The 15,869-nt window shown below is 42.1% G+C and overlaps 1 protein-coding gene across 1 annotated transcript in view; it reads left to right on the forward strand.

Annotated features, from left to right (window-relative positions):
* Window positions 1–2,324: 2,324 nt before the first annotated feature.
* CRK (CRK proto-oncogene, adaptor protein) overlaps window positions 2,325–15,869 on the forward strand; it is a 20,194-nt gene continuing 6,649 nt past the window's right edge. Inside the window, exon 1 of the mRNA XM_004706886.3 lies at window positions 2,325–2,915. Within this exon, the coding sequence (XP_004706943.2) occupies window positions 2,325–2,915 (591 nt within the window). The remainder of the gene's footprint in view (window positions 2,916–15,869) is intronic.

Below are 15,869 nucleotides of genomic sequence, written 5' to 3' on the forward strand. Positions count from 1 at the left end.
GTAGGAACAGCAGCCCTCCATGGGACAACTGGGTCGCTTTCCACCGCACGCTTATTACAGTGTCCTGGGGTGAGAGAGCCAGCCTTCCTGAGTTTGGACCATTCACTTGTTTTAGCTTATAGCTGTCAATACCAGAGATGACCTCTTTTGTGATACAAGAAATATGTATTTACTCATGTCGAGTGCAGCTGCCCTTTAAATGGTGTATTTGTCTTTCATTATTAATTTAAGTGGAAAGAGGCATTCATCATTACTCCTGCTTGAGAACTTCCAAAATTGATCTTTCACAAAAAAAAAAAAAAAAAAAAAAAAACCCCAACCAAAATTGATCTTTTTTTTTTAATTTTTTTTTTTTAGCCTCTGTCCAGTAAGGATCTGAATTTTAAACATCCTGTTTCTGGTTATTCTGGGAAAAGATTTTTTTTCTTCTTTTCACATCGTACAAAAGTAGTATTTTGGGGGAATGGCAGCGTAAAGTCACTGTAGACGTCCGTCTGCAGCGTGCATCAGTCACTGTGGTGTTCAGCATGGGGAGGCAGTGCCGTCTCCTTAACAGAACTAGGGAGGGTAGAGAGCGCTTTTCCTCGCGAAGGACTGGAATGAGTAGCTTTCCTAAAAGTGCGCATAGTTGATCAAAGGGAAAGCAGGAAGCAGTCAAATGCTACTGTAGAAGCGGTAGCATTTTCTCCTCCTCACTGGCGCAGCAGTTTAAAAAAATGCCCTTTTGGCCAATTGATCTGGGAAATGGGAACTAAACCCAATGGTGGGAGCTTGAAGATGTAACGGCTTTTTGGAGGACAGTTTGGGAGCATAAATAAGCCTCACTTTCTTATCCTTTGGTCCAGCAATCGCTCACCCACCCCAAACAGTTTGTATTGGCATGTGATTCTCATGTATAATTCATTAGTTCGGTCACATCAAGCAGAGTGCACAGTCATCACAGTCGGGTTGAGGGCATTTTTCTTCATTCTTGTACTCATTAGTTCCCATTCCCCTAAGCCAGCAATTGTTTTTCAGAGTTTACCCTGAGAAAATGGAGAAAACAGGAAAGCTCAGCATTGTTTGCAATCGTGCACAATTGGGACTAGACATTAGAAGTGAGCTTGAAAACCTAAAGATACAGGCAAAGTTTTATAAAAGGTTTTCTTTTTATAATAGAAATAAAGGATGTAAAGTATAGTAACCCAGTTTAAAAAGACATTTATGTGTCTGTATTTGGGGCATAACCCTCAAAGGCTAAGAGTGGTCCTATGTGTAGGCTTAATGGTAATAAAACATACAAACTTTATTTTATTAGGAAAGCAAACATTTCTTTTTGAGTCCACTGAAGATGGTTTGATATTTCGACTTGTTAGTAGAGTGTAAACTGGAGATTTGTATTTCTCACTAGAATTGGTAGGTTGATTACCCTTAAACTCTAGAATATGGCATGTCGACTTTGAAGTATGCTGTGTTTAACACATCCATCATACTAATTTTAGTTAATCTTAACACATCCTTTCTCTTGGAAACTAAAATTCGGTATTTTAGCATTTCTTCTACGCATTTTTGTTTATCCTTTTTTGTTGTTGTTTACCCTTTTTTGTGATCTGTTTCCTTCGAGAGAATGATCTGGTTTCCATGGTTTATTGTAAGGAAGGCTTCAGCAATTGATGTTTAAGAGTAATGTCATAGTTTCTCTTTTTAGTCGCCCTGGCTCTTTTCCTGAATTAAGCCTATTTAGCTTAATTCAGAGGCTTAAGATGTTTTTCTTCTTTTCATTCCCTCACTTTTTATGTGCAGTGACTACGTGTCTAGTGTAGCTACCAAGCTCTCTACCTCTTCCCCGAGCAGCTGCAGGAAGTTTGCTGCATAGTGTGAAGTTGAAAGTAGACCTCAGCAAAGCCCTTGGGCCTTAGGGTACTCTAATGAGAGAGCAGCACGCACTCGGAGGGCATGCCCTGACGGGCCTGGGATACCACGAGGCCTTCTGTGCCTTCTCCGCTAGGTTGATGGGCATCTTTCTTCCCTGCTAGAAAGTGTGACAGATAAGAGAAAACTCAATCCCTCAAATGTACTGCCATCAAGTCAGTTCTGACTCATGTCAGCCTTATAGGGCAGGGTAGAGCTACCCTTGTGGGTGCCTGAGGTGATAACTCTTTACAGGAGTAGAAAGCCTCATCTTCCTCCCTTGGAGTGGTTGATTTCAAACTGCTGACTTCGCAGTTAGCCCAATTCACAATCTCGGCGCCACCAGGTCTCCCTGATCGGAAGCTAGGGGTTATTTTTTCCTAGACAGTTATTAACTATTGGCTAGAATTTGTATAGGAAATGTGTAAATCGGTATGTCATCTCCACTAGAGTACATCTTTAATGATGCTCTGTTCTGTTTTTCTCCAGGGGTGAGCCCTTCCAGACTCCGGATAGGAGATCAAGAGTTTGATTCATTGCCTGCTCTACTGGAATTCTACAAAATACACTATTTGGACACTACAACGTTGATAGAACCAGTTTCCAGATCCAGGCAGGAAAGTGGAGTGATTCTCAGGCCAGAGGAGGCCGAGTATGTGCGAGCCCTCTTTGACTTTAATGGGAATGATGAAGAAGATCTTCCCTTTAAGAAAGGAGACATCCTGAGAATCCGGGATAAGCCTGAAGAGCAGTGGTGGAATGCCGAGGACAGGGAAGGCAAGAGGGGGATGATTCCAGTCCCTTACGTCGAGAAGTATAGACCTGCCTCCGCCTCAGTATCGGCTCTGATTGGAGGTAACCAGGAGGGTTCCCACCCACAACCACTGGGTGGGCCGGAGCCCGGGCCCTATGCCCAACCCAGCGTCAACACTCCGCTCCCTAACCTCCAGAATGGGCCCATTTATGCCAGGGTTATCCAGAAGCGAGTCCCTAATGCCTACGACAAGACAGCCTTGGCTTTGGAGGTACATAATGTGCAAAATGTAGAAAGAAGGGATCTGCAGGGTCTCCCTTTCCGCCGAGTGCCAGCAACAGCGTTGTCTGGATGTTGTAGATGTTGAACTGATTTTGGCATTACATGTTGGGTTCTTTCTCTCTCTCTCTTATACTTTTATAAAGTATTTTAGAATAATCTTAAAACTGTATAACTGAATGTTCTGCTTGATCTCCTACTAACCGTCCTTTGACTAATCACACTTCACGAATTCACAGGAATTAACCGCAATACCTTTTCTCACCTGCATCCTACTCTGTTTCTATTTTTCACTGTCTAAAAAAAGGTGGGGGTCACACAAATTTGAGTGTCTTAGGTGATTTCTAGCAAGTCATTTCAATGAAATTTTCTCACAAAGACACAGCGCTTGTTACTTTTGTGAGGGTGAGCCTCCTAACCATTGATGCTAAGAATTTTGGGGGGGGGATGCTAAGAATTTGGGAGGAAGCAGGCAGAGATGAGATCTGTACCCAAAAGAATTAATTCTAAGGAGCAAAAGGGCTAGCCTAGGTTTTTTTGTTGTTTTTAATGTATTTTACAGGCAAGAAGTCAATTCCTCCTGGGTAATTAATTTTGCCTTTTATGGTTCATAGTTGTCCTTTTTTTTTTCCAATCATTTTATTGGGGCTTATACAACTCTTATCACAATCCATACATCGGTTGAATCAGGCATGTTTGTACATACGTTGCCTTCATTCTTTTCTAGACATTTCATTTCTATTGAGCCCTTGGTATTAGCTCCCTTCCCCAATAGTTACCCTTGTAGCACATCTTCTGGCTAACCATCACATTGTTTATCTGCCTCTTTCCTTCTCTTCCTGCCTTCCTTCAGTTATTTAGAGCTTGTGGTGAACGCTAGAGTAGAACCTGCACGTCCCCCATCCTTCAGAGCCAACTGAGGGCGACTTGGAAGTGAGCAAGTGGCTTGCTTTCATGAGCACAGACACCAGTTATGTGAACATGGATTATCAGAGAAAGAACAAAAATGTCTTGTTTTCCCTGGGTCTTGTTCACACAGTGAGGAATAGGCGCTTCCCTCTGAGTGGGTGTAGTAGAGTGAGCTAGAATTTATGTGAACCATTCTCCAGTGTAACTGGATCTGAGTTTTTCTTTCAGGGTCTGATGAGTGGGTGTAAAGGAGGGCTAGTTGGGTCTTAGTAGGTTTGACTGAAGAATGTGTGTTTTTAGAGATAATTTTGGATTTAGCATGTCCCTACTTAGATGAATGAATCAGCTGTGTCTTGTCTAGGTCACACCACTTACAGCCCCCAGAAGTTTCTAGCCTCAGGTTTTCATTTACATTTTGATGATTTTAACACCACACTTGGGGCTGTGCACATGGTGCATGTGGCTCTGGCTTTTCTTGCAGACCACGTTCACACTGGGCTGGTCACACCCCGGAGTGAAGAGTTGTCACCTTAATTTTGTTTCCATTTGCATTTCCTTTCTTAAAGGGCTTTATTTTTAAGGACTCTTGTTCTTGATTAGCCCAGATGGGTTGAGCTTTTCTCACTGCTGTGGAATATAAGTCTTGTACAAGAAAGGCTGAAGTAGAACAGTAGTTTATGATTTCAGTAAGTTCTTCGTTTGGGTATTAGTCTTAGCCCCATAGGTGTACTGCTGAAGATGCCTATTTCTTTCTGTTTTTAAACCACCAAGCGTAGCTTCAAAACGGTTTCTAATGTTCTTTAAAATAAATGGAGCTAATTTAGCCTCATGGGGCTCAAGAGCTGGAAAGGACTTTCGATCTCATCATATTGATACATGAGAAATGATCAGAACTGATAAGGGTGGGGGGTGGGCCCCTGCAGGGCTTCACTAGGCTTTCCAAGCTAGCTGAAAGAGACACACCCAGGGTTAGGAGGGCGCCTTTTCTGTCATACCAAAGCCATCTGTGTTTCCTTTTGTTGGCCTCAAATCCAGTTTCATTGCCGTCGGACCTTCATTTGTGCTGTGTGTGCCCTCGGGCATGGTTCTGCGTCCCCATCCCTTTTTGCATGGGGCCTGGTTCCTGCTCTGTTCTGAGGAGGTTGGGAGACACTGAGTACCTGATGAAAATGCATGCATTGCCGTTTGAATGAGAAACATAACTTGACTGGCTGTATAAATCCAAATTTGTCAGTTACCCAGATGCATTTTTTTAAATCCAGGTAATTGTTAATAGCGCTGATAGTTGATAGACAAGAATGATTGAAATTTAGAATTGAGCAGGAAGCTGGATGTAGTCAACCAGTGTCAGAGAGGGAGAAGCCGAGGGTGCAAGGCTTTAATGAAAGCATCTTGGCTTTTAACTGTATTACACGAGGGACTTCAGAGAGCTTGAGAAAATTCATGGTCTTTCCACTCAGTTTTCCCATGGGTTCTTTGAAGCCCCCTCTTAAATTGAGGTCTTTGTAGATATTCTTTGAAGAAAAGGTCACCACGCTTTGAAAAAGTAAGCTTAAACTATTCAAGACCACCTCCCTTCCTCTTCCACAGACATACGTCCTGTATCGTTTATTTGCGGTGCTCAAACCTTCGCTAGAACGAAAGCTACTGCTAGAGATTCCCTCTCGTTTCCCAGCCTCTGGATTTGTCTAGTGCGGATGGAGGCTGTGGAAGGAAGGGATTCAGTGATAGCGACCACAGAGGCCCATTTCATTTTTTGGTCTTAGATTCAACTCTGTATCCTGGCACCTTGGTAGTTGATCTTGTGTCGAGTCTTGTAAAATTGCAGGTGTTAAAAGTTTATCTCACGCCTCTGTAGAAAAAACTCCCCTTCTCTGGTCAGTCTTCCTTGGCTAGCAGCATCACGCATGTTCTCAGGCTTGGACCTTGTTCAGGACTTGGATAGGGAAAGTATAAAGTACTTTGAGTCTTTCTACACCTTCCCAGTAGAACTCTAGAAAACCTGTCTGTTTCAGCCTTTTGTGTGGCAAGGTGGAATGAGGAGCCTGTTGGTGTATCTCTGTTGGAGAAAACAGTGGTATTGGAAGGGATACCAACCTGTGCACTAAGTCCCAGATTTGTCCAGTTTTGTCTTTTTCTGGAACTGTTGTGGTTCATTTAGACAGATGTCTGCTTCCCTCTCCATCTTCATTGGCTGTCTGCATTTTCAACATCTAGGCTCACTGGGAAGGGACTGTGGAAGTGAGTGATCCAGTGCTCAGGACCTGAGAGCATGCTCTCTGGTGTCTTAGAGAGGTGGTCTTTGTCAGTTTGAATATCTTCCTTTTCAGGAACTCACTGTTAACCACAGAAGTATAGCCCAAAGGTTCTAAATTGGCTCACAGCACCCTAGTGTCTCCATAAATCTTCACAGTGCTGCTGGCCTAAGGAGCTACTTAACTGTTGGATTTTTTTTTTTTTTTTTAACTGTTGGATTTTTTCAGGTAGCTAGGTCCTAACTATTTAAGAACAGTTAAGCTTGTGTTAAGATGGAAACCTGTCAGAGAAGAAACGTGCTAATGTTCCCCATTAAGTTAAGCTATAGAAAAGTGAGAAGGCCACACTCTGTCAAAGGCGGAAAACTTGTGAGACTTGGAACAACAGGGCAATCCCGTCCCGTTTGAGTTCTCCTAGGTATCGCTGTATGAATACGTCCCAGTGTAGTAGCCATTTAAAAAGATCATCGAAAATAACCAAAGTTCATGGGAAAACTCTGTTCATTTTTTTTAATAAATGAAAAATTGGTTTAAGGAGAAATTCAATAAACAACCAATTGCAAAAATTCAAAGATGAAATAAACCTTTAAAACATAGATCTGATTTAGAAGTGATTATAAATAACATGGTATTTGATGATAAAATTTTTTTCTGATAAATTTTTATTCTAAGTTATCGTAAGTGAAAATCTAAGACCAATCTTATATTAAAAAAAACCAAAAAACAAGCAAACCATACTCACTGCCATCGAGTGGATTCTGACTGAGGATGGCCCTGTAGGGTGGAACTGTCTATGGGCTTCTGAGACCGGAATGCTTTACCTTATCTTTCTCCTCAGGAGCTGCTGATGGTTTTTGAACTACTGAACTATTGGATCCCAGCCCCAAACTTAACAACTGCATTGCACTACATATTATAAAATATCGCAATATTAAAAATCTAACGTATAGAAAACCTGAATAGTAGAAAATATTATTTTCAAACTATGGCTAATAAAAATATTTCCCAAAAGCACAAGTTCATTTAATAAAAATAATATACTATAATCATACAAAGTTAATTACAAAACTAATAATGAAGTGAAAAAATAAACAAATTAAAAGTAAATATAATAATGCTCCTTTGTTACGTTCCATTTTTATTCTAAATGTATTTTGATGTGATCTTAATACTTAATACGTTTGTGTGTAAGCCAAGTTTTTCAGCACATTTTTTTTTTCTTTTTTTTTTTTTCCAGCACATTTTAATGCAGTTTTTGTGGTAAAATTAAGTGCCTCGGCTGATATTTGGGTCAGCTTCTACACGAGTATATACGGTAGTTTATAATTTTGTTACCTTTTAATTCCATTCTTGCACAAGCTTTTGAAGCCCCTGGTACACTTGTTGGACATGGCACAATTTCTCAAAACTTGAAGATCTGTCAAGCACTGACACCTTTTGTTGTTGTTCCATATTTTTTTTATAAGTGAGGTACTTTTTGCCATAGCATTTTCAAAACTCAGCTTCACATAAGATAGGACTTCATTAAGAGAATGTGGTGAGATGTCCTTCAAGCGCTGCTGTTCCCCCTGGACGTTTACAATGTAGGACCACTGTGAGTCTGCTGTAATGGTGCCTTGGCACTGTGTAGTTTGAGAATTTTAGGTCTGCCCCGTTGTGTTCATTTTGAGAAAACTATATAGACAGTGTGGTCTCTGCCTCACCTCTTTCTTACCAGGGTTGTGGAGAGCCCAGTTTCTCTGGCTACGATCAGTTGTCGAGCTAGAGAAAATCTTTTCGGACTTGAGTAGAACCCTAGGATAAGAGCTGTTGCCTAAAATTTTGTGATATGAGTTTTCTGTTCGTTCACCTGGCAACTGTCAGGGGCAGTCGGGTTGGTTCCCACTCGCAGTGCCCTCTGTGCAACAGAACGAAACACTGCCCGGTTCTGCGCCGTCCTCCCAGTCGTTCGCGAGCCCACTCTTGCAGCCACCGTGTCAGTCCATCTTGTTGAAAGCCTTCCTCTTTCACTATCCCTCCACTGCACCAAGCATTCTCCAAGGACTAGTCTCTCCTGACATGTCCAAAGTATGTGAGGTGGCGCCTCTTCATCCTTGCTTCTAAGGAACAGTCTAGCTGTACTTCTTCCAAGACAGAGTTGTTTGTTACTTGGCAGTCCATGGCACTTTGAATACTTGTCCCCAGAACCATAATTCAGGTGCGTCATTTATTCTTCAGTCAGTATTCAGTGTCCGACTTGCACATGCGTAGGGGGTGATTGAAAACACCCGTGGTTGAGTCAGGTGCACCTGAGCCCTCAATAACATCCTTGCTTTTCAACATTTAAAATAGGTCTTGTGCAGCAGATTTACCCAACATGATGCGTCTCTTGATCTCTTGACTGCTGCTTCTACGAGCATTGATTGTGGATCCAAGCGAGACAAAATCCTTGACAGCTTTCCTCTTTTCTCCATGTATTATGATGTTACCTCAGGGTCCAGTTGTGAGGGTTTGGGCTTCTTTACATTGAGTTTACCTACTGAAGGCTGCAATCTTTGGTCTTCATCAGCAAGTGCTTCAAGTCCTCCTCACTTTCAGGCAGAAAGGCCATGTCATCTGCATATCAGAGGTTGTGTCATCTGTATATCAAATGTTGTTAACCCACCTCCTCCAATCCCGAGGCTGCATTCACTGTCATCTCACTCAAAGACCTTCCACCACCAACACATTCTGTGCCCATTTCAGCCCATTAGCAGGGCTGAATTATCCTCACATAGCCGTTGATAGGAAAGATGTAGCTGGATTGTAAATATGCTCATTTCTGAGATCCCTGTTCCTTCTGCGTCTGGTCATTAAAAACTTTGGTACTGCAGGATCATGCCGCACTCTGGTGCTGCCAGGGGACAGTGCCGCTCACTTTGGGAAGCTGCCTTTGATCAAGGGTCTACACACTTACTGTGTATTAAGGGCCACCACGTGGGAACTGTTTCCAGTTTGTAGGCTGTGCAGTGCAGTCTGCCGTAGCTCGTGAGAAAGATGTGAATATGCTGTGTTCCAACTGTTTATGACAGTAGAAACCCCCATCTTTCTCCTGCGGCGTGGCAGGTGGTTTCAAACTGCCGGCCTAGTGGATTGCGCATCCAGTACGCCGTCGGGCGCTGAACATAAGCTCACAGTGCTTTACATTTCCTTTCTAATCTCCGGAGGTGCTGTTGTCATTGTGTTCCCACATAGATCTCACACTGTCACTGTTGTGTGGTCAGTGAAGACTTCCAGGAATCCGTACACGTATGTTAGACTTTATTACTAATTGAGTGAAGGTGTAAGTAGAGCAGATCAGTTCTCCATTCAACAGTTCAGACACATTTTGTTTCATTTACTGCAATTCCTGCAACATCATTTTCCCACTCTTTCTGTTTTCTTTTCCAGTCCTCCTCCTTACCTAACCCTTCTGAACTTTGTTCTTGAATAAATGTCCTTTTGATCTCCCGTGATTGACTATTCTAAGGTGTGCATTTCTTCCTGGGGTTACTGTTCCCCGACAATTCTGTGTATTGTTTGAAAACTGAGCCATGGACCTGGAGTCTTGGCAAGGTTCCACTAGCTTCTCTCCAACCAGGGATCCTGGTCAGTTAATGATTTTGAGTTTTGTTCCATATTTTCACCCCCTTTATCCAGGACTTTTTATTTTTTAAAAGCTTTTTTTAAAATCATTTTATTGGGGGCTCGTACAATTCTTATCACCATCCATCCATCCATCCATCCATTGTGTAAAGCACATTTGTATATTTGTTGCAATCACCATTCTCAAAACATTTATTTTTTACTTGAGCCCTTAATATCAGCTCCTCATTTCCCCCCCTCCCTCATAAACCCTTGATGATTTATAAATTATTATTTTGTCATATCTTATACTGTCCAACGTCTCCCTTAACCCACTTTTCTGTTGTCCATTCCCTAGGCAGGAGGTTATATGTAGGTCCTTGTAATCCGTTCCCCCTTGTACCTCACCTTCCCTTCACCCTCCAGGTATCGCCACTCTCACCACTGGTCCTGAAGGGATCTTCTGTTCTATCCAGGACTTTTTAATGTGATCTCTTCCATAGCAGTTGGCTAGAGGTAGCCAGGAACCATCTAGTTGTGATCACAGTATAGTGAAGACTAATGTGCAGACTGATGATCCATTAATCCATTGGACTAATTGTTTTCATCTATCTTTGATTTTTATTGCACATTTCCTTCATACAGGAAGAGACTAATAGCAGCTCAAATGACTGCTCATGAGTTTTTAAGATCGCAGTCATTAGTCGCTAAAGTAGAATGTAGAACATTGCCTTTGTGGGCTGTGTAGTGGTAGTTAACCTTGGACTCCTCGTTGGGGGTAGTTTTGGTTTAAGGTGTAAAGATTATCCCAAAGCAGTGATGGATGTAGTTTTCCTAATTCATTTTCCTTCAGCTAAATCTTGGAATATTCACTAATGCAAGGGGGTACCTCCCTCCGCAAAAGAAAACAAAACAAAACAGAGAAAGGAGCTTTTGTTAAGTACACGTTTTTCCTGCTACGTGAGCATCAAGTTAACTCGCTCTGAGTTCGTGCACCTAGTGGTGTCGCCTGAGAAGGTTCTCTAGCTACAGTGAGATTTTTCATGAAAGCAGTTTCGCTCAAACCTCAGTTTTAGTGGTGGCCGATTTAAGAGAACAGTGTGGCTGTGAAATTTTGTTTCCTGCTCGGGGAAAATGCCGCAGAAATTGTCATGTTGAACATAACTTACAAGAACAGCATTATGGGGGGAAACTCAAGTGTATACGTGGTTTTCTCTTTCAAAAAAGGTGAAATGTCGATTGATGACAAACCTCATTCTGGATGGCTATCAACTTCCCAAATGATGGAAATGTTCACACAATGTGTGCGCTTGAGCGTGAAGACCCTTGGACCGATGAAGAAATTGTCTGGATGATCTCGGAGCCCGGTCCGGCGGGTTTGACTGGAGATGTGGGGGTGCGAAGGTGCCTGAGATCTGTGCTCTGCTTGTGGCTGGCCAGGGAAGGCGTGTGGAGTGAGAACATGCCGTGCTTTGAGAGAACAGCTCAAGTGACCCAAGCGCTTTTTGCAAGGTCATTCCTGGTGATGAGACACGGTGCTGTTCTTACAGCCCAAGACCAAACCAAACCGACCAAGCCAGTGGAAGACACCATAGTCGCCTCGCCAAAAAAAAAGCTCATCAAGTGAAATCAAAGATCAATATGATGCTCACTTGTTTTTTTGATGTGAGGGGGATAGTGCATTTGGAGTTAGTTCCACCAGGTCAGACTGCTAATCAAGGTTTCATTTTAGAGGCTCTGAAAAGATTGCGTAATTGTGTGACGGATTTTGACCAAAAAGGCCTGATTTGTGGGAGATGGGCCGGTTTTGCCACCATGACAAAGCACCTGCTCACGCAGCCATCTCAGTGCACCAGGTTTTGACAAAAAAAACAACAACATGCCTCTCTTGCCCCACACACCTGACCTTGTTGCATGTGCCTTCTTTTTGTTTCCAAGATTAAAGGGACATGAAAGTGTGGTAATTTGACGAAGTAGACGGTGGAAAACAAAGACAGTGGAGGTGCTGTCATGCATCCAGACAGATGAGTTTGAAAAATGTTTCCAAGAATGGAATAGCAGATTTGAAAAATGTATTAAGTGTAACAGAGAGTACTGTGAAGGTGATAAAGTTGTTTTGTAAAAAAATTTTTTTTTCTTTAGTTAGACACTTGCCCCCTTCCATTCCCCCACCCACCCAACCCTTAAAAAAATTTAAATGCATATAGCTTTGAAAAAATTCCGGGTTTTTTTGGGTACCCTATAGTATGTGTTTGAAAATGCTCAAAGACATAGCCCCTATAGTACTTCTATGTATTTGCTTTTCCTTGGTTTTATTTAGATTGTGTGTGTTTCTCAAGGTTGGTCAGTTGGTCACCCGCAGGAGAGAGGGTTACACCTTGGAAACCCTCTGGGGCCGTTGTGCTCTGTCCTGTAGGGTCAGTGAGTCAGACTTGACAGGAACGAGCTAGACTTGGGATTTTTGTTTGTTTGTTTGTTTGGGTGTTTCCTTCCTTGCATTCACTGGCACCGTGCAGCAGTTCTCGGTCAAGAATGCTGGGTGTGTCCGTTACCGATGTCTGTCCTGTGACATAGCAGGGCCAGAATCTAGGAAAGCAGCCACCTGGACTTAACCCCCCTAATGTCTCCTGTATATGAATACCAATTTGGTTTCCACTGTCTTTCTCACTCTACTGGAAATCATTGGTGAAGATCAGCTGGGAGTCTTCACTCCTGGGACTAATTCTAGAGATGACTGCTCCTTCCCCAGGAGCATGATCCACTTTGGGAATACAGAGTTAGGGAAAGAAACCTGGTTCATCAAGTTCCAGTTCTCTGGGATCCTAGACTCTGAAGTAACCATGTTCAGCTCTTGTTACAAATGGTTCCCTGGTTGACATTCCAACCCAGGAGGTGGAGGACCAGACTGGGCATAAAATCCTCTGCTCAGTGACTTAAGGCTCCTTACTGTTTTGTGTTTTTCCCTTATGTGAAGTCTGCCTCAGCAAAGCTAATTACCTTGTATTGCAAATCTTCATGAAGTCTTCACTGGTAGGCATATTAAGACTCCCCCTGCGCCTGTTTTTAACTTGAATTTGAAATATCAGTGGACTACTTTAATTGATGCATTTACTGATTAGTACTTTCCTTTGTTTTGTTGTCCTTCGCATTTTAAGATGGAACATTTCTGGGAGTAGATATTCACTGTTACTTTGTCTTTGGAGTAGCATACCTACCTTTTGCTTCCCTTTGAGCTCCCTAAGCTAGCTAGCCTTCCAGAGTTGGGCTTTAGCTGTTGCCCAGAGGAAAGAGGGGTATTATTGCTGACTTTGTGTGTAATTTAGAGAACCACGTCCACTCCTGTCTGGAGAAAACCATGTTCTTCTTAGACTGCCCTTTCCCTCCAGCCTCTCCTATCCTACCCATTGCTCAGGTTGACAGCCGCTCCTGGCACCGATGAAGAGCTGAGGCTTGTGGTGTCATAGAGCAGCCCTGAACTCTGAGGTTTAATCGTGTTGCTCTGGAACTTGTCTGCTCTTCGCCCTGGAGTCCTCCTGTGCTTTAAATGCTGCAGAGAAAGACTGTAGCGCACCAAGGATTATTTAATGAGATAGGATCTTCCTCCCAGTGCTTGTAGGTCAAGGCCACTTCAAGCAGGCTCATTATTTCAGTTGACCGCTTACAACTTTTCTCTTTCATCCATTTAAAAATAAACATTTTTTCAAAGTCATGGTATAGCCTTTGTTTCACCCCTTGGTTCTCAGACCTCTTTGTCCAGAACCTAATCAACGTAAAAAAATATTTTTTCTTTTGAATTCTAGAAAATTGTGTGGCTTCCGTCCTCTGTAGGGAAAGGAACAACTAAAGAGGCCATATTCGAGATGGCTCTGGTGTTATCCGAAGGTCTAATTCATACAAAATTTCTCTCAGTAAAATCTTGCCGTACCGATGCCACTGGGTGCACTAACTCAGAGCAAGTTGCTTGATGCTCACCTAGCAGGAAAAAAGATGTGTGCTAGAAAGCTCTTGCTCTGCCCAGCGCAATTCAATTTTTTTTCGGGGGGGGGGGGGTTTACCCCCTGGTATATAGTTACTTCTTACTATAAGGCACTTTAATATATGAGTGTCTCTGGATTTGTTTCTCTAGTCAATCAGGCCTAACACAGCTTTCAGTATCTAGCATGGGAAACCCCAAAACTGAATGCCAGTACCAGAGCTATCCAAACATGGGTTATAAATAAAGCCATGTGCATAGCACCAGCAACTTGGTATTTAAATTGTGTTGTCACTTATAAGATTAAGAATTTCCTTAAAGTGAAATTGATTTATAAACTGCTTTGGAAAACAATCCATTGTCAATAGGAAAACAGTAGATAAAGGGATTTTGCCAGTGAAGTTAGCTATTTTGCTACAATTAATTAGAACCTCCTCAGACGCCTATTTCATGCAACTCGGCATCACACAGCTGTTTTCCACGTACTGAGAACATTTTATATTTTATTAGATATCTTTGTGCACAATGTAAATCTGATATTTTGTTTTCATTATAGTCATCCTAGTTGATTTTTATTTTAAGTTTTAGGCACTTATTTACCTTTCAAGACTCAGATCCCCATGTTGTAAGGTTTCCAATACAGAAATCTGACGTAATCTGCTTTCAGCCCTATACCAACATCAGGAAGGAAATTCTTCTTGCCGTGAAATATGCTGCTGTTTAAACCTGGATTTACGTGAAAAATGGAGAGTGAGGGTCAAAATTTCAAATTAAAAAAATGTTGCCATACAAGAAACCCGATCTTTTTATTCCTTAGAAACTTTAGGGAAATGGTCTGGGGCGGTCAGCAGGCGTTGTCTTTCTCACGGTGAAGGGGAAGCTGGGCGGTGTGCCGACACCCGTCCAGATCTGTAGGACCCCAGGAGCAGTTCTCGTCTACCGGATGTAGGGCACTAGGACTTGGAGTCACCTGGATGGAGGCGAGCTTTGTTTCTTAAGGGTTCTCTGGGATGTGGTTTAAGACTATACTTTGAATGTTGAAGAATAAGGACAGTTGAGTTTTGTTTTTTATTGTTTCTGTTAGGTTTCCCAGTTCATAAAGCACAGAAGGGGTGGATGCATAGACTCATTGATGGAATGGTTTATTGGGAACAGAGATAGGATGTAGTGGGGAGGGTGAAGGACATTGGGGGGCAAACATTGTGGGAGAGAGGAAGGAGCATTAGAACTGATTATGATGATGTATGTAGAACTCTTTTAAAAGTACTTTAACTATGAAAATGTATGATATGTGAATACCATCAAGAAAACTAACTTTAAAAAAGAAAGAACCCACACAGTCTTTGGTTGCCATGGGGAAGGAGGAAGAATTTTATGCTTAGGGGACATTGAGCTTATGTTAATGGTGGTAGAGTAACTTGGAAAAGGATATCAAGATTGGTTATACAGCACAAGAAGTATAATCAATGGCACTGAATTATACATGTGTAAACTGTTCAATTGGAGAAAGTTTTGTTGTGTATATCTTTGCCACGAAAAAGAAAACAATTACACAAATAACACAAAACAAGGAAGAAGAAAATGTTCTAAAATGGATCGTGGCAATGATTGTACAGTTCTTCTTGATAGGATTGAGCTATTGAATTGTGTGACGTGGATGAAGTGCCAATAAAACTCTTAAAAGAACAAGGACATATAAACTGGAAAGAAAAGCGGTACCTGGAGTTTGGTATCAGCAAAACAAAGCGATCGTCTGAAGACCCTTCCCGGGCAAACCACTCAGGAAACAGCACCTGCTGTGAAATGCCCTGACCTTCAGTATGCTTCTCGAGTTCATACATGCTTGTACCCTGTGTGGTCACTGCCAAAGGAACACAGACTATTTCCAGCATTCCAGAAGGCTCTTAGATTATGTTTGTAATATCAGTAAAATATGGATTTATTGGTGGCAGATATTAGAGATGTTTAGCGGGGAAGACAGACCCGAAGTTATCACGCAAGACTTTTTTTTGTATTGGGGGCTCGCACAACTCATCACAATCCATATATCGCAGGGGTCCTCAAACGTTTTAAATGGGGCCAGTTCACTGTTCCTCAGACCCATTGGAGGGCCAGACTATAGTTTAAAAAAAAATTATGAACAAATTCCTATGCACACTGCACATATATTATTTTGAAGTAAAAAAACAAACGGTAAAAACACCCGGCAGGCCGGATAAAAGTCCTT

This window comes from Echinops telfairi, unplaced genomic scaffold, assembly GCF_000313985.2.
Source record: "Echinops telfairi isolate 266 unplaced genomic scaffold, ASM31398v2 ScPeMD7_7458;HRSCAF=8496, whole genome shotgun sequence".
In the NCBI taxonomy this organism is placed as follows: Eukaryota; Metazoa; Chordata; class Mammalia; order Afrosoricida; family Tenrecidae; genus Echinops; species Echinops telfairi.